Genomic DNA, 24,586 nt, shown 5'->3' with positions numbered 1-24,586 from the left:
AAGGCCTGTTCACAGGGCAGAACTATTTAGCTACATACTGAAACTGCTTGTAGGTACTTTTGGTCATGTCTTCGGATTTATTGCAGATACTGAAGTTTCTATTTTTATCTCTACTCACTTCCTTACATTTTGCAATAGTTTTGGAAGATGCAGTAGTTGAAAAGTGTTCCTGAGCTAGTAGCTGGGGACTGTACAATGAAATCACACCTTTTGTGATATAAATGCAGGAGGAAGAAGAGGAACCAAGAGACTGTAAAGAGAGGTAAATTAACCAGACAGCGTCAGAGAAGTGATAGGCCATCGAATGCATAGATGATAACATCCGGGCAGTAGGCATACTCCCTGAGACTTTATCAACAGTTTTTTGAGAGGCTTTATTTCAGCCATGTAATGTGGAGGTTTCTGGAGCCAAGGGCCACGACATGGACAGTTCTTACAACACAGAGAAAATGATCATAACTCTCATCAACTATATTATCAGCCCATACTAGAGAGCCACAGAGCAGATCAGTCAATTTGCCGTGAACTGCTTTATAATCAAAATTATAATCTTTCTCAGGCCACGACAACTCATTTTATATAATTTAGCCATACTTGACTGAGAGGACCATCAAACTTTCAGAAGTGTTGGATATTCCATGTTTCTGATGTTGACATGGAAACCATGCCAACCATGTTCAACCAACCTGTGTTTGCAAACATTAGAACACTGCATCCAACATTAGATGCGACTCTGATTTTGGACAACATTTACTAAGTAACCCTGATGGTATTAAGAAATATATTGGAAATCACTTTCAGATTATCAGTTGGGCCTTGCAGTGTAATTCATTTTTATGTTATTTCAGTTACATATATTTCGACCCTACTCTTTGAAAGCACAAAGAACTTCCATAAGTTGCACCTTTTTCATTGAAGAGAGGGTTATGGAGACTGCCAATGCTTGCTGCATTCCTTAATGTGAACACCCTCATCAATAAAGTTGTACCTGCTTGGTCTGAGTATAATTAGCAAACTAAAACTGACTGTTAATTGTTCTGCAGCATTCTTATGTTAACCACGGTCCAACCAAGCAGCCCCTCTTCTCATTGCTGTATAAATTGGTATTCCCTTTCTAAGTTTGATTTGTTGTGCCCCAGTCCTGATTACTGCAATACAAGAGCTTGGACAAATGTCCCTTGGAAGAGTGAAAATGGATCTGTTTGAACTAGCACAAATTTCAAATGGCCTTGTTAAGATCAAGTTTTCATAACTATAAGACCCTAAGACATTGGAGCAGAATTAGGCCATTCAATCATGATATATTTCTCAACCTCATTCTCTTGCCTTCTCTCTGTAACCCTTAATCCCCTTGCTATTCAAGAACCTATCTATCTTAACCTATTAGGCACATGACTTGGCCTCCTCAACTTTCTGCAGCAATGATTTACACAGATTAACCATTCTCTGGCTGAAGAAAGTTGTCCTCAACTCAGTTCTAAAGGGTTGTCCCGTCACTGTGAGGCTATGACTTCGGTTCCTGGTCTCACTGACTAGTGAAAACACCTTCTGCATTCCACGCTATCCAGGTCTTTTGGTATTCTGTAAGTTTCAGTGAGATCTCTTCCCATTCTTCTAAACTCGATCAAGTACAGACCCAGAGTCCTCAACAGCTTCTCATGTGACAAGCCCTTCATCCCTGTGATTATTCTTGTAAACGTCCTCTGGACCCCCTCCAATGCCAGTACATCCTTCCTTAGGTACAAGGCCCAAAACAACTCACAATATTCCAAATGCAGTCTGACCAGAGCTTTATACAGCCTTAGCAGTATATTTCTGCTCTTGTATTATTAACCCTCTTGAAATGAATGCTAACATTCCATTTGCCTTCCTAACTATCAAATTAACGTGCATGTTAAACCTAAATGAATTCTGAACTAGGACTCCCAAGCCCATTTGTGCTTTAGATTTCTGAAGTATTTCCCTGTTTAGAAAATAATTTATGCCTCTATTCTGCCTATCAAAATGCATAACCTCTCACTTTCCCACATTATATTCCATCTGTCACTTCTTTGCCCATTCTCTTAGCCTGTCCAAGTCTTTTTGCAGTCCTCCCATCCACCCGTCTTTCTGTTATCTGCAAACTTAGTTTAATGACTGATGTTATTAAAATGGGTGTGGTGCAAAAAAAGATTTACAAGGATGATACCGAGATGGGTTTGAGTTACATGGATAGGCTGGGACTTTTACCCCTGGAGCATAACTCTAAACCTTATAGAGGTTTATAAAATCACGAGGGACATAGGTAAGGTGAATAGCCAAGGTCTTTTCCCCAGGGTAGGGGAATCCAAAGCTAGAGGGTATGGATTTAAGGTGGCAGGGGAAAGATTTAAAAGGGACCTGAGGGGCAACGTTTTCGCACAGAGGGTGGTGCATATATGGAATGAGTTGCCAGAAGAAGTGATAGAGTACAATTACAACATTTAAAAGATATTTGGACAGGTATTCGGATAGAAAAGGTTTAGGGAGATAAGGACCAAACGCAGGAAAATAGCGCTGGTTCAGAAAGGGACAAATTGGGCCAATAGTTCTGTTTCCATGCTGTATGACTCTATCCAGATCATTCATGTTTAATATGAATAGTTGTGGTCCCAACTCAGACCCTTGCAGTACTCCACTTGTCACTGACCGCCAGTCTGAAAAAGACATCTTTATCCCTACTCTCTGTCTTCTGCCAATCAGCCAATCCTTTATCCATGCCATTTTCTTGCCCCTAACACCATGACTCTAATCTTATGAAGCAGCCTCCTGTACAGCACCTTGTCAAAGGCCTGCTGAAAATCCAAATAGATTATGTCCAATGGCTCTCCTTGGTCTAACTTGCTTGTTACTTCCTCAAAGAATTCTAACAAATTTGTGAAGCAAGAATTCTCCTTGAGGCAGCTGTGCTGACTCAGCCCTGTTTTACCATCCACTTGCAAATACTTTGCAATCTCATCATTAATATTTTACCAATGACCATGGTCAGGCTAACCAGCTTATAGTTTCCTGTCTTCTCCTCCCTCCCTTCTTAAACAGTGGCATTACATTAGGTATTTTCCAGTCATTTTGGACCCTCCCTGACTCCAATGATTTCAGAAAGATCACCATCAATGACTACAAACTCCTCAGCTACCTCTTTCAGAATTCTAGGATGTAGTCCATCTGGTCCAGTGATTTATCCACTTTCAGATCTTTCAGCTTCCCAACACCTCCCCCTTAGTGATTGCTACTACACCCACCTTTGCCCCCAACTCTCTTGAAGTTCTGATACGCTGTTGGTGTAAAAACTAATGCAAAGTATCTCTTCAGTTCCTCTGCTATTTCCTTGTTCCCATTACTACTTCTGCAGCCTCTTTTTCCAATGGTCTAATGTCCACTCTTGCCTCTCTCTCACCTTTTACATATCAATAAAACTCTTGCAATCTCCTTTCATATTACTAGCTACTTTACTTTCATATTTCATCTTCTCTGCCCCTTAAATGCTTTTATAGTTGTCCTCTGCTGGTTTTTTAAAGGCTTCCTAATCCTCTGGCTTCCCTCCAATCGTCACTACATTGTATGTATTTATGTTGCTTTTGCTTTTACGTTGTCATAGAACATAGAACATAGAAGAATTCAGCGCAGTACAGGCCCTTCGGCCCTCGATGTTGCGGCGATCCAAGCCCACCTAACCTACACTAGCCCACTATCCTCCATATGCCTATCCAATGCCCGCTTAAATGCCCATAATGAGGGAGAGTCCACCACTGCTACTGGCAGGGCATTCCACGAACTCACGACTCGCTGAGTAAAGAACCTATCCCTAACATCTGTCCTATACCTACCCCCCCTTAATTTAAAGCTATGCCCCCTTGTAATAGCTGACTCCATACGTGGAAAAAGATTCTCACTGTCAACCCTATCTAAACCCCTAATCATCTTATACACCTCTATCAAGTCACCCCTAAACCTTCTTTTCTCCAATGAAAACAACCCCAAGTGCCTCAGCCTTTCCTCATACGATCTTTCTACCATACCAGGCAACATCCTGGTAAACCTCCTCTGCACCCGTTCCAGTGCCTCCACATCCTTCCTATAGTATGGCGACCAAAACTGCACACAATACTCCAGATGCGGCCGCACCAGAGTCTTATACAACTGCAACATGACCTCAGTACTCCGGAACTCAATTCCTCTACCAATAAAAGCCAGTACGCCATATGCCTTCTTCACCGCACTATTTACCTGGGTGGCAACTTTCAAAGATCTGTGTACATGGACACCAAGATCCTTCTGCTCATCCACACTACCAAGTATCCGACCATTAGCCCAGTACCCCATCTTTTTGTTACTCTTACAAAAGTGAATCACCTTACACTTAGCTACATTGAACTCCATTTGCCACCTTTCTGCCCAGTTCTGCAGCTTACCTATATCCTGCTGTAACCTGCCACGTCCTTCCTCACTGTCTACAACTCCTCCGACTTTCGTATCATCCGCAAACTTGCTCACCCAACCTTCTAACCCCTCCTCCAGGTCATTTATAAAAATGACAAACAGCAATGGTCCCAAAACAGATCCTTGCGGAACACCGCTAGTGACGGCACTCCAAGATGAACCTTTGCCATCAACTACTACCCTCTGTCTTCTTCCGGCCAGCCAACTCCTAATCCAAACCTCCACCTCAATGCCATACCTCCGTGTTTTTTGCAGTAGTCTACCATGGGGAACCTTATCAAATGCCTTACTAAAATCCATATACACCACATCTACCGCTTTCCCCTCGTCCACCTCCTTAGTCACCTTCTCAAAGAATTCAATTAGGTTTGTGAGGCACGACCTGCCCTTCACAAAACCATGCTGACAATCCTTGATCACATTATTCCTATCCAGATGTTCATAAATCGTATCCCTTACAATTCTCTCTCACCGGCCTATAGTTACTAGGGTTATCCCTACTCCCCTTCTTGAACAAGGGAACCACATTTGCTAGCCTCCAATCTTCTGGCACTACTCCTGTAGACAACGAGGACATAAAAATCAAGGCCAATGGCTCTGCAATCTCCTCCCTTGCTTCCCAGAGAATCCTAGGATAAATGCCATCAGGCCCAGGGGACTTATCTATTTTCACCCTTTCCAGAATTTCCAACACCTCTTCTCTACATACCTCAAAGCCATCCATTCTACTTAATTGTGACTCAGTATTCACATTGACAACAATGTCCTGTTCCTGATTGAATACTGACGAAAAGTATTCATTCAGTGTCTCCCCAATCTCTTCAGCCTCCACACGCAACTTCCCACTACTATCCTTGACTGGACCTATTCCTACCCTAGTCATTCTTTTATTCCTGACATACCTATAGAAAGCCTTAGGGTTTTCCCTAATCCTACCAACTAAGGACCTTTCATGTCCCCTCCTTGCTGCTCTTAGCTCTCTCTTCAGGTCCTTCCTGGCTACCTTATAACTCTCAATCGCCCCAATTGAACCTTCACGCCTCATCTTTACATAGGCCGCCCTCTTCCATTTAACAAGGGATTCCAATTCCTTATTAAACCACGGCTCCCTCACACGACCCTTTCCTCCCTGCCTGACAGGTACATACTTATCAAGGACACTCAATAGTTGCTCCTTGAACAAGCTCCACATACCAATTACGCCCTTGCCTTGAAGCTTACTTTTCCAAGCCACACATCCTAAGTCATGCCTCACCGCATCATAATTTCCCTGCCCCCAGCTATAACTCTTGCCCTGTAGTGCACACTTATCCCTCTCCATCACTAGAGTAAAAGTTGCCGAATTGTGGTCACTGTCCCCAAAGTGCTCACCTACCTCTAATTCTAACACCTGGCCTGGTTCATTACCCAGAACCAAATCCAGTATGGCCTCACCTCTTGTTGGCCTATCTACATATTGTGTCAGGAAACCCTCCTGCACACATTGGAGAAACACTGACCCATCTAACGAACTTGAGCTATAGCTTTCCCAATCAATATCAGGAAAGTTAAAGTCCCCCATAACAACCACCCTATTACTTTCACTCATCTCTTGAATCATCCTCGCAATCCTTTCTTCTACGTTTCTAGGACTATTAGGAGGCCTGTAAAAAACTCCTAACAGGGTGACCTCACCTTTCCTATTCCTAACCTCAGCCCAAACTACCTCAGGTGGCGAGTCTTCATCCATCGTCCTTTCCACAGCTGTAATACTATCTTTGACAAGCAATGCCACACCTCCCCCTCTTTTACCCCCACCTCTGACCCTACTAAAACATTTAAACCCTGGGACCTGCAACAGCCAATCCTGTCCCTGTTCTACCCATGTCTCCGTAATAGCCACAACATCGAAGTCCCAGGTACCAACCCACGCTGCAAGTTCACCTACCTTATTTCGTATACTTCTTGCATTGAAGTATACACACTTCAAGCCACTTTCCTGTTTACAGGCATCCTCCTTTGAAATTGATGCCATGTTCCTAACCTCCCTACACTCCAGGTCCTGCACCCTAAAGCTACAGTCTGGGTTCCCATGCCCCTGCAGAGTTGTCCCTGATGTTCATCAGCCATGGTTGTTTCATTCTTCTCTTTATGTTTCTTCTGCCTTGAGGTGAATTTCTGCTGTCCCTCCCAAATTACCCCCAGAAACTGCTGCTACTGCTGCTCTACTGCTAGGCTTCCCTTCCAATCAGCTCTGGCCAGTTTCTCCCTCATGTCTTTATAGTTACTTTTATTCAGTTGTAACATTATTACATCTGATTCCAGCTTCTCTCTCACAAATTGCAGGGTGAATTCTATATCATGGACACAGTCCTTTAGGGGTTCGTTCACTTTAAGCTCCATAATCAAGTCTGTCTGATTCCACATCATCAAATCCAGAATTGTCTGTTTTGCTCCATCACAAGCTGCTCCTTTTGGTGGTGGGATCTGACTGTAGGTGGCGAAACGGGCCATTTTCACCACCTGCAGTCAGACCCCGAACACTAAAAAGATATTTCCTTTTCCACCCCTATTTGCTTTCCGTAGGGACCACTGTCTCCATGACTCCCTCGTCAGTTCCACACTCCCCACCAACCTTTTCTCCATACTAGGCCCTTTTCCCTGCAACCGCAGGAAGTACAACATCTGCCCCTACACTTGCCTTCTCACCATTGTCCAAGGCCCCTGACAATCATTTCAAATCTGGCAGAGATTCACCTGCAATTCCATCCTGGTCTATTGCATCAATTGCTCTCGATTTGGTCTCCTCTAGCACACACTCGGGGATTGGTTTGTGGAGCACCTGCGCTTTGTACGCTCCAATCAGCACCACCTTCTGGTTACCAGCCATTTCAACTCCCCTCCCCCTTGGCGACATGTCCATCCTGGGCCTCCTCCATCGTCAAAATGAGGTCACATATGAATTGGAGGATCAACACCTTATATTCCACCTCAGTAGCTGCCTCAACATAGAGTTCACAAGCTTCAAAATCTCACCACCCACAATCTCATCCCATTTCTACCTTCCCTCCCTGCCTCCTTGACCTGACCTAACCTGTCCATCTTCCTTCTCACCTATCCGCTCCACTCTTCCCATTGACCAATCACAATAAACCCCTACCTGCAATCCACCTATCATCACCCCACTGATCTTTCTGGTGTCCACTTATCACTATCCCACCTACCTTTCCCCACCCCTACCCTCCTATTTATTTGTGAGCTCCCTTCACCCTCGCCAGTACTGATGAAGGGTCCTGACCTGGAATGCACACTTCCCTGGTGCTCCGATGCTGTCTGATGTGCTGTGCTTTTCCAGCTCCACATTTTATCGACTGACTTCCAGTATCTGCTGTCCTGACTATCCAACCCTTCAAATCTTTCTGCTCTCACCTTAAAAATGAAGAGTGACCTGTTTATGAAAAACTCGATAGAGTGGATTTAAAGAAGATGTTGCTGTTTGCAAGGGAAACCAGAACCATGGTCCATAAATATAAGATAAAGATAAATCAATGTAACAGGGAATTCAAGATAAATTTCTTAATTGAGGGAATAATTAGAATGTGGAACTCGCTACCACAAGGAGTTGTTGAAGTGAAGAGGATTTGAGAGGAAGCGAGATATAAGCTCGGGAGAAATAAATAAAATAATATGTTGAGTGGATTTGACGAAAGAGGGTGGAGAGGAGTCTGGTCGGGAACTTAAACACTACCCTGGTCAGTGTGCAGTTCCATTGCGTATAGAACACAACCACCACCAGGTGGAGCAATGAGCACGCAATCCAAGTAACTTTGTTGTAACCACCGACACCCCCTATCCATTAGCACACGTCCACTGCCACGATTTCATACACTTCACCGCCTGGATGAGGGAGAGTAAGTGCAGGAGCAACCCCAGTCAGCGTCATGGCCTTGCGGGTCCAGAGAGAGCCCCTACCTGGGCAGCATGGCCGGGCAGTGAGTGAGGCAGCGGCAGCAGAACAATTATGACAAAGATTGGGCGGCCAAGGAGTTCTATTCCGCAAATACCACTGTGGCAGGTGGAAGACCCCACTTTTTCAGCCCCACCTCCCCGGCACCCTCATTCCCAGCCTCCTAGTGTCAGCGGTGCATATACATGCAAGCTCTTAACTACGCTTGTCACAGCCAGCAGATGTCATAGGCTGCGTGTACACATGCGAGTGGACCATTTTGGTGTTCGACATAATCACACTTTTTGTGTTATAAGTGCTTTTACGTATACGTTTCTGCATTTCCGGAAACATCTCTTTCTCATTCTTTTAATAAATTTTGCTTTATCCATTTTCCTTTGTAACTGCACCATTCCACATATTTTATCCAACTGGTTGGAGATTAGTCGCAATACTAACTCCTGCCAATGCTACACTAGAGATGGATAAATCAATTTGGAACGACTGGGCACCAGATATGCACAACTTTCAGTAGCAAACTCCTCACTTCGAAATGTTCTGGCACAATTGCTGATTACACTTGCAGGAAGTGCACCCATCTCCAGCTCCTCCAAGACCGTGTTAGGGAACTGGAGCTGGAGTTGGATGAGCTTAGGATCATTCAGGAGGCAGAGGGGGTCATAGATCGGAGCTTTAGGGAAGTAGTAACTCCAAAGATTGCAGACAGATGGGTGACAGTGAGGGGAACTGGGAGGAAGCAGCCAGTGCAGGGACCCCCTGCGGCCATTCCCCTCAAGAACAAGTATACTGTTTTGGATTCTTGTGGGGGGGAATGACTTACCAGGGGTAAGCAATGGGGTTCAGGCCTCTGGCACGGAGCCTGTCCCCATTGCTCAGAAGGGAAGGGTGGAGAAGAGCAGAGCAATAGTTATTGGGGACTCGATAGTTCGGGGCACAGATAGGCGGTTCTGTGGGGGCGAGAGAGACTCACGTTTGGTATGTTGCCTCCCAGGCGCAAGGGTACGTGACGTCTCTGATCGTGTTTTCCGGGTCTTTAAGGGGGAGGGGGAGCAGCCCGAAGTCATGGTCCACATTGGCACCAACGACATAGGTAGGAGGAGGGCTGAGGATGTTAGGCAGGCTTTCAGGGAGCTAGGTTGGAAGCTCAGAGTTAGAACAAACAGAGTTGTTGTCTCTGGTTTGTTACCCGTGCCATGTGATAGAGAGTCGAGGAACAGGGAGAGAGAACAGTTAAATGCGTGGCTACAGGGATGGTGCAGGAGGGAGGGATTCCGGTATCTGGATAACTGGGGTTCTTTCTGGGGAAGGTGGGACCTCTATAAACAGGATGGTCTACACCTGAACCTGAGGGGCACCAGTATCCTTGGGGGGAGGTTTGCTAGTGCCCTTGGGGGGGTTTAAACTAACTCTGCAGGGGATGGGAACCTAGACTGTAGCTTTACGGTGCAGGACCTGGAGTGTAGGGAGGTTATGAACATGGCATCAATCTCAAAGGAGGGTGCCTGTAAACAGGAAAGTGTCTTGAAGTGTGTATACTTCAATGCAAGAAGTATACAAAATAAGGTAGGTGAACTTACAGCGTGGGTTGGTACTTGGGATTTCGATGTTGTGGCTATTACGGAGACATGGGTAGAACAGGGACAGGATTGGCTGTTGCAGGTTCCAGGGTTTAAATGTTTTAGTAGGGTCAGAGGTGGGGGTAAAAGAGGGGGAGGTGTGGCATTGCTTGTCAAAGATAGTATTACAGTGGTGGAAAGGACGATGGATGAAGACTCGCCACCTGAGGTAGTTTGGGCTGAGGTTAGGAATAGGAAAGGTGAGGTCACCCTGTTAGGAGTTTTTTACAGGCCTCCTAATAGTCCTAGAGACGTAGAAGAAAGGATTGCGAGGATGATTCAGGAGAAGAGTGAAAGTAATAGGGTGGTTGTTATGGGGGACTTTAACTTTCCAGATATTGACTGGGAAAGCTATAGCTCGGGTTCGTTAGATGGGTCGGTGTTTGTCCAATGTGTGCAGGAGGGTTTCCTGACACAATATGTAGACAGGCCAACAAGAGGTGAGGCCATACTGGATTTGGTTCTGGGTAACAAACCAGGCCAGGTGTTAGAATTGGAGGTAGGTGAGCACTTTGGGGACAGTGACCACAATTCAGTGACTTTTACTCTAGTGATGGAGAGGGATAAGTGTGCACTGCAGGGCAAGAGTTCTAGCTGGGGGCAGGGAAATTATGATGCGGTGAGGCACGACTTAGGATGCGTGGCTTGGAAAAGTAGGCTTCAAGGCATGGGCACAATTGATATGTGGAGCTTGTTCAAGGAGCAACTATTGAGTGTCCTTGATAAGTATGTACCTGTCAGGCAGGGAGGAAAGGGTCGTGTGAGGGAGCTGTGGTTTAATAAGGAATTGGAATCCCTTGGTAAATGGAAGAGGGCAACCTATGTAAAGATGAGGCGTGAAGGTTCAATTGGGGTTATTGAGAGTTATACGGTAGCCAGGAAGGATCTGAAGAGAGAGCTAAGAGCAGCAAGGAGGGGACATGAAAGGTCCTTAGTTGGTAGGATTAGGGAAAACCCTAAGGCTTTCTATAGGTATGTCAGGAATAAAAGAATGACTAGGGTAGGAATAGGTCCAGTCAAGGATAGTAGTGGGAAGTTGTGTGTGGAGGCTGAAGAGATTGGGGAGACACTGAATGAATACTTTTCATCAGTATTCATTCAGGAACAGGACATTGTTGCCGATGTGAATATTGAGTCACAATTAATTAGAATGGACGGCTTTGAGGTATGTAGGGAAGAGGTGTTGGAAATTCTGGAAAGGGTGAAAATAGATAAGTCCCCTGGGCCTAATGGCATTTATCCTAGGATTCTCTGGGAAGCAAGGGAGGAGATTGCAGAGCCATTGGCCTTGATTTTTATGTCCTCGTTGTCTACAGGAGTAGTGCCAGAAGACTGGAGGATAGCAAATGTGGTTCCCTTGTTCAAGAAGGGGAGTAGGGATAACCCTAGTAACATAGGCCGGTGAGTCTAAACTATAGGGGTTTAGATAGGGTTGACCATGAGAACCTTTTTCCACGTATGGAGTCAGCTATTACGAGGGGGCATAGCTTTAAATTAAGGGGTGGTAGGTATAGGACAGATGTTAGGGGTAGGTTCTTTACTCAGCGAGTCGTGAGTTCATGGAATGCCCTGCCAGTAGCAGTGGTGGACTCTCCCTCTTTATGGGCATTTAAACGGGCATTGGATAGGCATATGGAGGATAGTGGGCAAGTGTAGATTAGGTGGGCTTGGATCGGCGCAACATCAAGGGCCAAAGGGCCTGTACTGCGCTGTATTTTTCTATGTTCTATGTTCTAATTATGCGTTCAGCAATTGGGAAAAAAAAGTGAAATAAATTTGACGGTAAGTCTGGAATTAGCTCAATAAAGCACAGCAGAGCAACCCTGAAATACAACCGAGAAATATTCAGCAAGTCTCACATCTTTTGACCTGTTCACATCACAGACTTAGAGCCTTTAACTTTGTTTCTTTTTCCACAATGCTTCTGGACATGCTGTGTATTTCTTGTTTGTTTTTTATTCCAAATTATTTGGTTGATATTAACAACTTTCAATGTCATTGAAAAGAGAAACTCTTTCAAAAGCAGTTTGTAAAACATTCACACATCGAGATGATTGAAAAGTTGATGATTGGAATGTGAATGTGACTGTACCAATGCTACACGCACAATGTGTTATGAGCTCTCACTTTGTTGAATGATAAGCGATTCTTTTAATACAATAAACATTGAATCTAAACGGTGGCACAGTGATTGGCACTGCTGCCTCACAGCGCCGGAGACCTGGGTTCAATTCCTACCTCGGGCAACTGTTTGTGTGGAGTTTGCACATTCTCCCCGTGCCTGCGTGGGTTTCCTCCGGGTGCTCTGGTTTCCTCCCACAGTCCAAAGATGTGCAGGTCAGGTGAATTGGCCATGCTAAACTATCTGTAGTGTTAGATAAGAGGTAAATGTAGGGGAATGGGTCTGGGTGGGTTGCTCTTTGTAGGGTCGGTGTGGACTTGTTGAGCCGAAGGGCCTATTTCCACACTGTAAGTAATCTAATCTAATCTAAATTAATAGGAATGCATAGTACTCTCATCTGGAATAACAGTAAATAAACATTTCGCTGCATTGTAAAGTACCTCTATTTTAATCAGGACTGACAGACCTAAGAACTGATCTGGAGTTGTGTGCTCCACAATTGGTTAAATTTCTGGTCTTATAGTAGTACTTGTGTGAATTTGCAGCTTATGCTGTTTATAAAGAAAAATTTCTGGAACACAATACATGAATCATAAGTGTTTAAAGCACAGAAGAAGACCATTCGGTCCATCACTCTATGCTGTTCAACAAAGATCTGACCACATTAATCACATTTTCCCACTCTTGGGCCATAGTCTTGGTGACTATGACTAAATACTGCTAAAATATGATAGAAATTTCTGATATTAACACCCTTTCAAGCAGTGAATTCATGACTCCATCACCATCAGAGTGAACAAAGTTTTCCTCAACTCTCTTCTTAGCCTTTAACCACTTGTCTGAAATCTGTACCCGTTAATTATTCACCCCTCTCCTAATGGAGAAATTACCTTCCTATTCACCCTATTGATACTCCTCACTATCTATCCATCTCCATCAGATCCTCTCTCAACTTTTGCAGCTCCTTCGGAAACAACCCAGCCTATCCAATATTTCCTCAACAATGAGAGCCTCTAGTCCAGGCATCAACCTAGTAAATCTCCTCTGCATCCTATCTAGCGCAACCATATCCTTTCAATAATGTGGTGACCAGAACTGCAACTACTCCTGCTGATTTATCTATTTTTAAGGCTGCCAAACCTTCTGGTACCTCCTCTCTAGTGATAACTTCCAATATGTCACAGTCATAGAGGAGATGTACAGCAGTCCAACTCATCCTTGCTGACTAGATATTCTAAATTAATCTAGTCCCAGTTGCCAGCACCCGGCCCTTATCCCTCCAAACCCTTCCTATTCACATACCCATCCAAATGCCTCTTAAATGTTGCAATTGTACCAGTATCCACCACTTCCTCTGGCAGTTCATTCCATACACACATGTCCCTTAGATCAGTTTTAAATCTTTCCCTTCTCACTCTAAACCTATGCCCTCTAGTTCTGGACTCCCCATCCCAGGGAAAAGACCGTGTCTATTTACCCTATTCATGGCCCTCATGATTTTATAAACCTCTGTAAGGTCACACCTCAGCCTCCGATGCTCCAGGGAAAACAGCCTAGCCTATTCAGCCTCTCCCAAAAGGTCAAATCCTTCAACCCTGGCAACATCCTTGTAAATCTTTTCTGAATCCTTTCAAGTTTCACAACATCCTTCCTAGAGGAGGGAGACCAGAATGGCACACAATGGTTAGTGGCCTAACCAATGTCCGATATAGCCGCAACATGACCTCCTAACTCCTATACTCAATACTCTGACCAATAAAGGAAAGCATACCAAACGTCTTCTTCACTATCCTATCTATCTGTGACTACTTTCAAGGAACTATGAATCTGCACTCCAAGGTCTCTTTGTTCAGCAACACTCCCCAGGACCTTATCATTGAAATGTATAAGTACTGCCCTGATTTGCCTTTCCAAAATGCAGCACCTCGCATTTATCTAAATTAACCATTTTCTGCCACTGGTCAGCCCATTGGCCTATCTCATCAAGATCCTGTTGTACTCTGAGGTAACCGTCTTCACTGTCTACTACACTTTCAATTTTGGTGTAATCTGCAAACCTACTAGCTATACCTCTATGTTCACTAAATGTAGTTGAACCAACCTCCACCACTTCCTCTGGCAGTTCATTCCATACAAGCACCACCACAACCTAAGTTGTCCCTTGGGTCCCTATTAAATCTTTCCCATCTCACCATAAACCTCTCTATTTTAATGTCTATACGTGCATCATTCTTTTCCATTGTGAAGCCTGATACAAAGTATTCACTGGGCCCATGTCTTCTGTATCCACACACTGTCTTCTGGACATTTTATGTCTCCCCGTAATCTTGCCTGCATGTCCTACTATTATGGCAAAGTCATCTGACTCTGCTGGCCTGTAAACTACCCATGAACCTACTTTGGGCAGATGATTCCAATATGAGATTACTTTTTCATATCCGATACAATCTTGGCATATTTCCATGGTAATGGTGTGAGATATACTGAAGCAAAGGATTTAAGTAATTTGTGAATTTGTACCAAAAGGTCAATTTATTTTGTAAGTTGGTTCATTTATTTTCTGATTTTTTATCATTCATTTTTTTCCTGTTTGTGAAGTTCGAGATACCCTGTATGTTCAGGGCATTTGACGTGACTGAAGAAGGTAATAAACTTATTCATTGATAATATCATGAAGTACTTATTCATACTAAGGATACTGGAAACCTGGAAGTCTTCCAAATTGAGATGTTGTGGCTGGGCAAATTGAAAATTTTCAGATTAGAATTGATAAATTGTTATTAGGCAAGGAAGCAGGCTAAGTCAATGAAGTTAAGATATAGTCTAGTTATGATTAGGGGTACAAGCTCAAAGACTGATATACTCCAGTTCCTTTGTTCCTTCAATAAAAAAGTAATAATTTTACAGTATTGTGCTTAATACAGTATATTACCTTAATGAGAGTTTTTCTTTCTCAAAGATAAATGGCGCTGGAAAACTGGAGCATCCATCAGGTGCAATATATGAAGGAGAATTTAAAGACAACAAATTCCATGGGACAGGCACCTACACATGGCCAAATCAGTTCAAATATATTGGAAGCTTCAATGAGAACAAGTGAGTGACTGTAGACATTAAAATAGAATCTGGTTATTTAGTTAGAGAGGAAGATATGCAAAAATAGGTTTCTATAGATACACACCATATTATAAACACAGATTGGATGCATTGCATGTGCTCTCCAGTGATCAACTAATATGTCCATTTTTACTGTGCAATGCCATTTTATATCAATTGGAAAGCAAACAGACTCTTTGTCTTAATAGTCTAACTAGTTTTTTTCTTTCCGAAATCACAACTTTATGTCTGATAAGCAAAAATATTGAAAGAAAATAACTTGTTTCATAATGCGCCTATGATTTTTCTCCTTGGTTATCTGGAGGTAAATCTTAAATTTTGGGAAGACTCCAGGATGATTCTGGAAGGTTGCAATCCTAATACATACTCTGCGACAAACGATATGAGTAATTGAACATAGCCCCATTCTCTCTGCTCACAATGTAGTAGTTGGCAATATGCTTACAGTCTAAAATTACTATTTATCGTTCAAGTATACTGCCTTTATTAGGACTGCCTTGATAGGACTGCCTATCAAGTGCAAGCAACTCCTTGTTCCTTTCTTTAAATTAATTAATTCTCAAGATCCGAGCATCATTGGTAAAGTGGATATTAATTACCCAACTCTAGTTGCCAGTTTTGATGTAGTTGAGTGCTTGCTCAACTACTTTGGAGAACAATTAAGAATCAACCTCTTTGGTGTTGCATTGGAGTCACATGAAAGTCAGGTCAAGGGAGGAGGAAGATTTTCTTCCTAACAGAAAAATAGTGAAATAGTTTGGTTTCTGTTTATTCGTTCTTACACTAATAGCACAATTTTATTTCCACATTTTTAAAATTAGAGTTCATTTTCAAACTGCTGAGGGGATAAAAAAAGTTCTGTGCAATATTCGCCCAGGCCAACGTTTAGTATTCCAATATGTAGCTACTATGCTTCTGTACTCATAGTCTCATTTGCAAGAAAGAAATTCTTGTATTTTAGGTCTTCAACTGGAAACAATGAAGTAGAAATAAATTAATTTTACTAATAACATCCTTGTTTTGGATTTCTGAAGTAATTGACCCTTTCCTGTGACACAATACAAACTGACTCTTACAAGTTTGAGTCCAGCAATTTATATCTGGAATCATGGAGACTCTGCAGCACTCCCAAAACAGAAGGCAGGTCCTAAGTATGGAGTTCTCAAGTCCACTTCTGATAGATCCCATTTTTTTGCTGGTCGGAGAAAGGGATCAGGGAAATCCAAATTCAGCTAGACCCCCTGAACTCAGTGCAAATGTCCTCATTTTTGCTGTAGCAGTGCTGAAGTCATGAATTTATAGGCATGGTAGCTCAGTGGTTAGCAATGCTGCCTCACAGTGCCAAGACCCAGTTCAATTCTACTCTTGGGCAACTGTCTGTGTGGAGTTTGCACATTCTCTCCGTGTCTGTATGGGTTTTTGCCAGGTGTTCCAGTTTCCTCCCACAGTCCAAAGATGTGCAGGTTAGCTGGATTGGACATGCTAAATTGCTCATAGTGTTCAGGGATATATAGATTAGGTGCATAAGCAATGGGAAATGCTGGGTTACAGGGAAGGGGTAGGGAGTTGGGTCTGGGTGGGATACTCTGCGGAAGTTTGGTGTTTGGCCAAAAGGCCTGTTTACACACTGTAGGGATTCTGATTCTGTGATTTTGGAATAGCTATATAGAAAGACTCTTAAAGGACAGATAAAGCCTGATTAACTGTAATGATGTAAAATTATTTAAATACCATGCCCTTCAAAAAATAAAAAAGGTTTCCAGCAAGAGTTAAAAAACTCTTGAAACAATTACAGAGCTATTTGTTGACATTGATTTTAAAAATTAGCTGGTTTTCTGGAGTTATGAATAAACGTTAATTTTTATTAGAGATTAACCAAATGAGATTAAAAATAGGCTTTCACATATGAGGTTTTTTAAGGTAGTGAAGGTCATATAAATTTTTTAGACCTTTATTTTATTTCATCTCAACATGGCTCCTGAAGTTTACTAGTGGTGGATTCTGGGAGAATTGATATGGATTGTGTAAGGGATCATGGGAATGGATGGTATAACGGGAGGGGAGGGTTTCAATCCACTTCTTTGCAAAACTATGTTCTGATTTAAGTTTTTTTTCTCTATCAATACCTGTAGTTAAGAAATCCTAATTCCCATGCAGAAATATTTGAAGATCTCATTGTGGCCTATCTATTCTGGATGATAAATTTCAATGTAAATGCAATCAGCCCTTAGACAGGCCTTTCTAGGAATAGTAATAATTCCTAACTATCAGTCATTCATTTGTATACAGTCAGTTCTTTCATAACGCAATAGTTATGTTCTTATCCAACCCTGCGTTATAGAAAAATCACATCTTCAAAACAGCGCTTAAAGCATTAGCGATGCAATTGCATTACAGCCAACGTATGTTTTAAAAGTGTGCATTGCAAATAGCATCAATTCATCAATCACGTTCCAGTGAATTCACGTTGACGAAACACACATTATAGCAGAATTACCTGTATTCCTAAGAGTTTGGTTACTTTCAAATCAGACGTTGGTAGCCATTTGAAAGTATCCAAGCTTATTCTTAACTATTTCTCGCTCAGCATCAAAGTCCAAGAACTGGGTTTTCCCTAAATTTGAGTGTTGTTTATGACAAATTCATGGTGGGGATTCTCACGCCAATTTTTATCAAGCAGTTGTCTGCTCTTCAACTCATTCATTATGCAACCAGTTTGTTCAGAAGTAGTGATGGAAGTGTTTGCTACTGCTGGGATGTTCCGGTATACGTGTCACTGATGCCAAATTAAAGCCCAGCTCCATAGTACTTCAGACACTGAAAGCCAGCAACTGCCCATCTACGTGTGTGCTCGACGATTATCGGGCTTGAAAGGAAAGCTTGAGCCTTGCTTTTTCAACAGGGATTTGGAGAAGCTGGTGGGCAGAATGGTGGAGAGAACTGTCAAGGAACACTACCCAACCAGATGAAACCAGCCTGGACCTAGGTAGCAGCCAGGGTCAGTGCAGGATGAAAGTCATTGATCTTCTACACTCTGCAGCTGGTCAAGGAAAAAATGCCCCCAATCATGAGCATTCAGAGGACTGGAGACCAGGCATTTGTTCAGGCTCAGTCAAAACATCACCCCGTGGCATTGGATATTAATAATTTTATGAAACTGCATATACAGGCACAGGAACACCTGGTAGGTTTGTCAGTGGTGCTTACCTTCTCCAGCCGTCAATGTAACTTACTATCAGTCACGTTATACCTTCTCCTGCACTATTTGCATGGGTTTGCAACAGGGACAATACAACCAACCCTTGCTGCATGCATTCAGGATGGGTGCATTGATACTATGTGGGGAATATCAAAACCATAATAATGTTTCCATAATGTGATGCCTGAGCAATCATAGCAAACACAAACGAGGTTTCACTTTCAGCCATAAAACATATTGCATGGATCCCTGTCAGAAAAAGGACAATGTAATGTCTTTTCATGGATTTCTGTCATACTTCACTTTATTGAGATACATGTGGCTCAAGCCATTTAATCAAACACCATAAGAAGGTTATAAGGCTCATTGTCCCTCCACCCACCAACATATCCAAAAAATGCACCGCTGACTATAACTGACCACATTCTTACATTATATAGGTGCAAAGATAGCCACTCCAAGGCATGTAGTAATGAAACTTGTGAAATATTGGCAAATGCAGGCAACGCTTATAACCTTGCCTGTGACCATCAACTTTACAGAGATGACAAGGATTCAAATATTATAAGAAATGGAACTTCCAGGATTGCTTGAGGCCAAGATGGCTCAGCATGCTGTCTCAGTAGTTAACACTGCTGCCTCAGTGCCAGGAACCCGGGTTTGATTCAGCTTGACTGTCGGTGAGGAGTTTGCGTGGGTTTCTACTAGGTGCTCTGGTTTTCTCCCACAGTCCAACGATAAGCAAGTGGAGAAGGTGATCACTTTCTCCCTCACCTTCATCCACCTATCGCTTTCCCAGTTACCTCCCCCCAACCCCACCCCCTCCCATTTATCTCTCAGCCCCGACCCACAAGCCTCATTCCTGATGAAGGGCTTATGCCCAAAATGTCGATTCTCTTGCTTCTGGGATGCTGCCTGACCTGCTGTGCTTTTCCAGCACCACACTCACAACTCTGATCTCCAGCATTTGCAGTCTTCACTTTCTCAGTATTTGGCTTATTGTATTGTCATATCCTCTCTGGTTCCACTGAAGTCAAAGTGGTTGTGACATGTAAAAATAAAATCATCACACAATGCCCCATACCCCGACTCCCAATACAATGTAAGATTCCACCCTTATATTTAGAATTGCCACTTGTCATTGTCATTATCCTCTCCACACATTCTGATCCCAGTTGATGCTATTACTGGACAATTCCGATCCCTAACTGAAATTTGGCTTGACAGATCATATTGTATTTTGTTTTGGTTTTGATGTGGTGGTTACTCAGTGAAACATAAGCATCCAATAATGCAGATTTATTTTTAACAAATAAACATAAATATATTAAACCAGAGAAATAAAGAAATAAAAACAAACCAGGCTATTTACTTTAAATTTGTGTTGTAAGATTTTGAAACACGCAGTGAAATATAATCTCATTAAACCCAAAACATTCCTTGACAAATCCCAGGGTTTTATCTAAACGTGTCCAGTATGGAGCTTTCAGTACTTCCTTACCATAAGGTAATCTAGTGTTAATAAATCTTAACTGCTTTCTCCCTTTCTCAAGAACTTAACACCTGAAAATATCTGCCAAACTACCAAAACTGAAAAGGGTCTTTCTCTCTAAACTATACAGGTTTCACTCAAGCTTAAAAAACTCCAGACACTTCTCAAGAAACCTTGATACACAATTGTTGATCTTATTACATCAGATGCCCTATGGTAAATTAAAGGGCTTAAAAACGTCATCCTCATAACGGTTTTTTAAAAATCACCATTGCGACAGAAACACTCAAGTTAATTATTTATTCCTTCAGATGTACAGATAATTCATGTTTAAAAGTATGTATAAGTGGCATGGTGGTCTCACAGCACCAGGGACCCAAATTCAATTGTGGAGTTTGCACATTATCCCTGTGTCTGCGTGGGTTTCCTCCAGGTGCTCTGGTTTCCTTCCACATTCCAAAGATGTGCAGTTTAGGTGGATTGGCTATGCTAAATTCCCTGAAGTATCCAGGGATGGTAGATTGGCTTGATTAGTGGGGTTACAGGGATAAAATAGGGGTGGAATGCTCTTCAGAGGGTTGGTGTGGACTCAATGAGCTGAATGGCCTGCTTTCACACTGTAGGAATTCTATGATCACACAGTTTAAATCACAAGTATCACCCTTGCCTCAAATGTGAACTTCTCACTTTGCCCAACTAGACTTCTTTCTGATGAGACTCTGACCATTATTGCCAAACCCTCAGGACTGACTTGTAGTGATAGCCCCTGTACTGATGTCCCTTCAGCTTCCCAACAGACTTACCTGTAATCTTCTAACAAACTGGGCTTGACCGAGCACTGAATGGAACCCAATTCCTGGATACCAAATAGAATGATCCCGGACAGCAGTAAGACCAAGAGGCTGACTGATCATTGCCAATCTCAGTACTGTAATCAGACAAACCCATTGACTGACTATGATGATACACTCTGACTGATTTTAGTGCCCCTTGGGCCTCTCTGTAGATTGGTACTTTTTGAATTTCAGGCATGGCATTTTGGTTGAAGCATGTGTGTTTATCATATTAATACCTACAGCAAATGCCAGAAGCTAAATTGATGTAGTATGATGCATGCTGCAACATGTCTATCCCCTTGACTGTTCATTGCTGCCCAAGCATGTCAAGCCACCTGCCCTTCTGTCTGTGCTAAAAGTCATTGCAAACCAGAAATGCTAAGTTTCAAATTAAGCATAAAGTGAGTGAATGCTAAGAAAACAAGCTAACAGGCATAAGATGAATCCTATGTAAATGCATGTGCTGCATGTGTATTAATGTGTGCAAGACAACTTGGAGAAGAATGCAAGGCTTAAATGTTCATGAATTCCAAAGTGGAGTTCTGAAAGGCTGAAGGGGTGTGAGTTGACTAATAGTAACTATCATGATGTGATGAGGCTAGTACTTGGTGATGCCCACTTGCTTGGAGGAAGGGTGAAAGAGGAGTGTCACCATGAGGCAAGCAAAGCTAAGTGATAGTGACATTGTTGCTGGATGAAGGTCTAGTGAAGTGAGGGACGAGCTATCAGAAATTGGTATTCTCACATTCTATTTTCTCAGGAAGGATAGGGAGCTGCATAGAAGGAGGTGAGATTAGCCATTTATGAGATTCAAATGTATTGAAATAAGGAAGTTACCACAAAATTGTAATTCTTTTTCTTGATACTGGGAATTTGATTTTTCTCATTCTCAATGTACTTTTCCGACTTTCTCACGATTCCCTATGCTGTTCAAGGCCTGGGAAAATTATGTCCCAAGACTTTTTAAATTAATCAATGAGATTTTAAAGATTAATAGTCTGTATGTTATGATTACTGATTCCTTTGAGAACTCACTAACATGCATAAAAACTGACCTTTTAAGAAGCCATTATCTATATTCTATATAGTTTATCTATATTCTACAATGTTCATTCCATTCTACTTGATAGTATTTCTAATGTAAAATTATGTAGAGAAAATTTAAATGCAATTTCAAATATATACCTTCTCATAAGTTCTTCCTTTGCAGATTGGAAGGGGAAGGCAAGTTCATAGATTCAGAAGGTTATGAATGGGTTGGCACATTTCATAACAGAGCTGCACCAGCTCTCAAGTTGAAAATGGATATGTAATTCCTGAACGGATGAAACTTGTTCCTGGAATGTTGGCATTTGATTTTTAAAGTACTTTTTATGCAACTAAAACATTAAAGAAAAATATAGTTTTATTTCAAAGAATCTGCCTTATACAAATTTTGTTTGGTTTACATGAAATCATTCAATTGGTTGGTTCTAACATGTTTAATAAAACAATACAACATTAACTGGAATATTCTGTCTGTCCATCTCTTGTTGTATCCTGATCAAATTATGTAGAGGCATTCATCATGTGTTGCAGATGGGAGGCTGTGTTGGTGGGAGCACTTATCCTGAAATGTGTGCTGTAATGAGAATTTAGCTCACATACTTAAAATTGTCACAATCTAATAGACCCTGCATAAGAGGGAAAGTATCAATATTACATGAAAAAGCCAGCTGATGAGTGGAACCAATCATTCCATAATCTTACAAACATTTATTTAGTTACAAATTATCCAAATTTCTACAGCAGTAGTAAATTTATTGGTCAGTCCATTGAATATAGGAATTGGAAGGTCATGTTATGGCAGTACAGTCACTTTTGGAATATTGTGTTCAGTTCTGGTCTCCCTGCTATAGGAAAGATGTTGCTATATTTGAAAGGGTGCAGAAAAAATATATGAAGATATTGCCAGGACTGGAGGGTTTGAGCGAGAGGGAGATGCTGAATAGGCTGCGTGGTGACCTTATAGAGGTTTATAAAATCATGAAGAACATAGATAAGGTGAATAGCCAAGGTCTTTTTCTCAGAGTATGGGAGTCCAAAACTATATGGCATAAGTTTAAAGTGACAGTGAAAACATTTCAAAGGGACCTTTTCACACAGAGTTGTGCGTGTATAGAATGAGCTGCCAGAGGAAGTGGTGGAGGCTAGTACAATTACATTTAAAAGTCATTTGGACAGGTACTTGGAAAGGTTTAGAAAGGATATAGACCAAACACAGGCAAATGGGACTAGTTCAATTTAGGAAAGCTGTTCAAAGTTTGTGAGAAGATTTGTAGCTCGGGTGCTTGTTGCTGTGGTTCCGTTCGCCGAGCTGGAAGTTTTTGTTGCAAACGTTTCGTCCCCTGTCTAGGTGACATCCTCAGTGCTTGGGAGCCTCCTGGTAAGAGCCTCTGTGGTGTTTCCTCCGGCATTTATAGTGGCCTGTACCTGCCGCTTCCGGTTGTCAGTTTCAGCTGTCCGCTGTAGTGGCCGGTATATTGGGTCCAGGTCGATGTGTTTGTGGATGGAGTTTGTGGATGAGTGCCATGCTTCTAGGAATTTCCTGGCTGTTCAGCATGGACAAGTTGGACCAAAGGATCTGTTTCCATGCTGTATGACTGACTTTATGACTCAATAACTAAACTGATTTCCACATTAACTTCAATTTTTCTGTTGTCTTTGAAATTGGAATACAAATGTTGTGACACTTAGGGATTTCAGATTTATTGCACTGAAACTACATCAGCTGCAGTGGGGTTTTAACTCATGTCCCTAGAACATTGGACTGGGTCTTTGGATTGCTAGTCAGTAACATCATTATTTTGCCATCACCTCACCAAATGCAGATTTTGCATAGACTATAGAAAGGTCAATAACAAAGGAAAGTTCAACTCCTTCCTCAGTTGTAAAATTGTATTACTAGGGGCTGACAGTGCCAGATTTCAAACCAAAATAGAATTGTTAAAGGGATACCACCAGATTCCTTCAACACCCAGAGCAATAGCAGCATATCACTTTGTCACGCCAACAATCTTGCCAATGCTGAGTGACACCATTCCTGCTAAAACAATGGTCCAGCAACCTTCCATCTGATGCAATGTATGAAATGTTATATGTAAAGTTGCCTTCCTTGGGCTAGATTTGGTTGGAGGAAAATGTGTCAGTGCTCCTACGACACTTAAAATCTACTGTGTGTGTGCAATATGGCTTATAATCATACATTTCAGTAAAAGTGCACTATGTTAAAAGGTCCATACAGAGGCAGCCCACTGCGTTCTTTGTCAGAGGCCTCGAATGTTCCACTGTGTTGAGGACTATGATAAACTCACATATATGTGTGCTGAGACTGCTGACTGATCACATTACGAAGAAGCTGCTTTGTTTCTGATATCCTCAGAGAGACTCATTGTATTCTTCACCAATGGATCAAGCCACACTAAGTACCATCATTGCTGTGACTGCACCACAAAGGGCCACAGAAATTGAGAACTCATGTCACTAAGGCCAGGACCAGCAGCAACCTTCAGGTGGCTACTGAAAAGCTTCCAAATAAAGAATTTGCAGGGTACCTCAAGCTGTAGAGGAGATAGAGGACCAATTTATTTTTGTCCTCGAACCACTGCTTCCATACACACAAGACGAGCCCTCATCATCACCCCCCACTTCCATCTATATTGCATTCCCAGCTATCTCCCTCTCATTTATCTCTCAGACCTCAGGGCACCCCCACATTCCTGATGAAGAGCTTATGCTCGAAACGTTGACTCCTGCTCGTC

At 42.3% G+C, this 24,586-nt stretch overlaps 1 protein-coding gene across 2 annotated transcripts in view; it reads left to right on the top strand.

Moving 5' to 3' along the window:
* Positions 1–22,296, top strand: part of morn2 (MORN repeat containing 2) — a 42,214-nt gene extending 19,918 nt beyond the window's left edge. For both annotated transcript variants that reach the window (XM_043696401.2, XM_043696400.2), the window contains 2 exons: positions 15,102–15,238; positions 21,997–22,296. In XM_043696401.2, coding sequence (XP_043552336.1) covers positions 15,102–15,238; positions 21,997–22,099 — 240 coding nt within the window. In that variant the 3' untranslated portion in view covers positions 22,100–22,296. The remainder of the gene's footprint in view (positions 1–15,101; positions 15,239–21,996) is intronic.
* Positions 22,297–24,586: the final 2,290 nt, after the last annotated feature.

Source organism: Chiloscyllium plagiosum, unplaced genomic scaffold, assembly GCF_037043375.1.
Source record: "Chiloscyllium plagiosum isolate Xiang-an unplaced genomic scaffold, Cpla_swu_hap1 HiC_scaffold_10, whole genome shotgun sequence".
Taxonomy (NCBI): Eukaryota; Metazoa; Chordata; class Chondrichthyes; order Orectolobiformes; family Hemiscylliidae; genus Chiloscyllium; species Chiloscyllium plagiosum.
The sequence above is the reverse complement of the archived record's forward strand: the minus strand, read 5'-3'. Positions and strand labels throughout refer to the sequence as shown.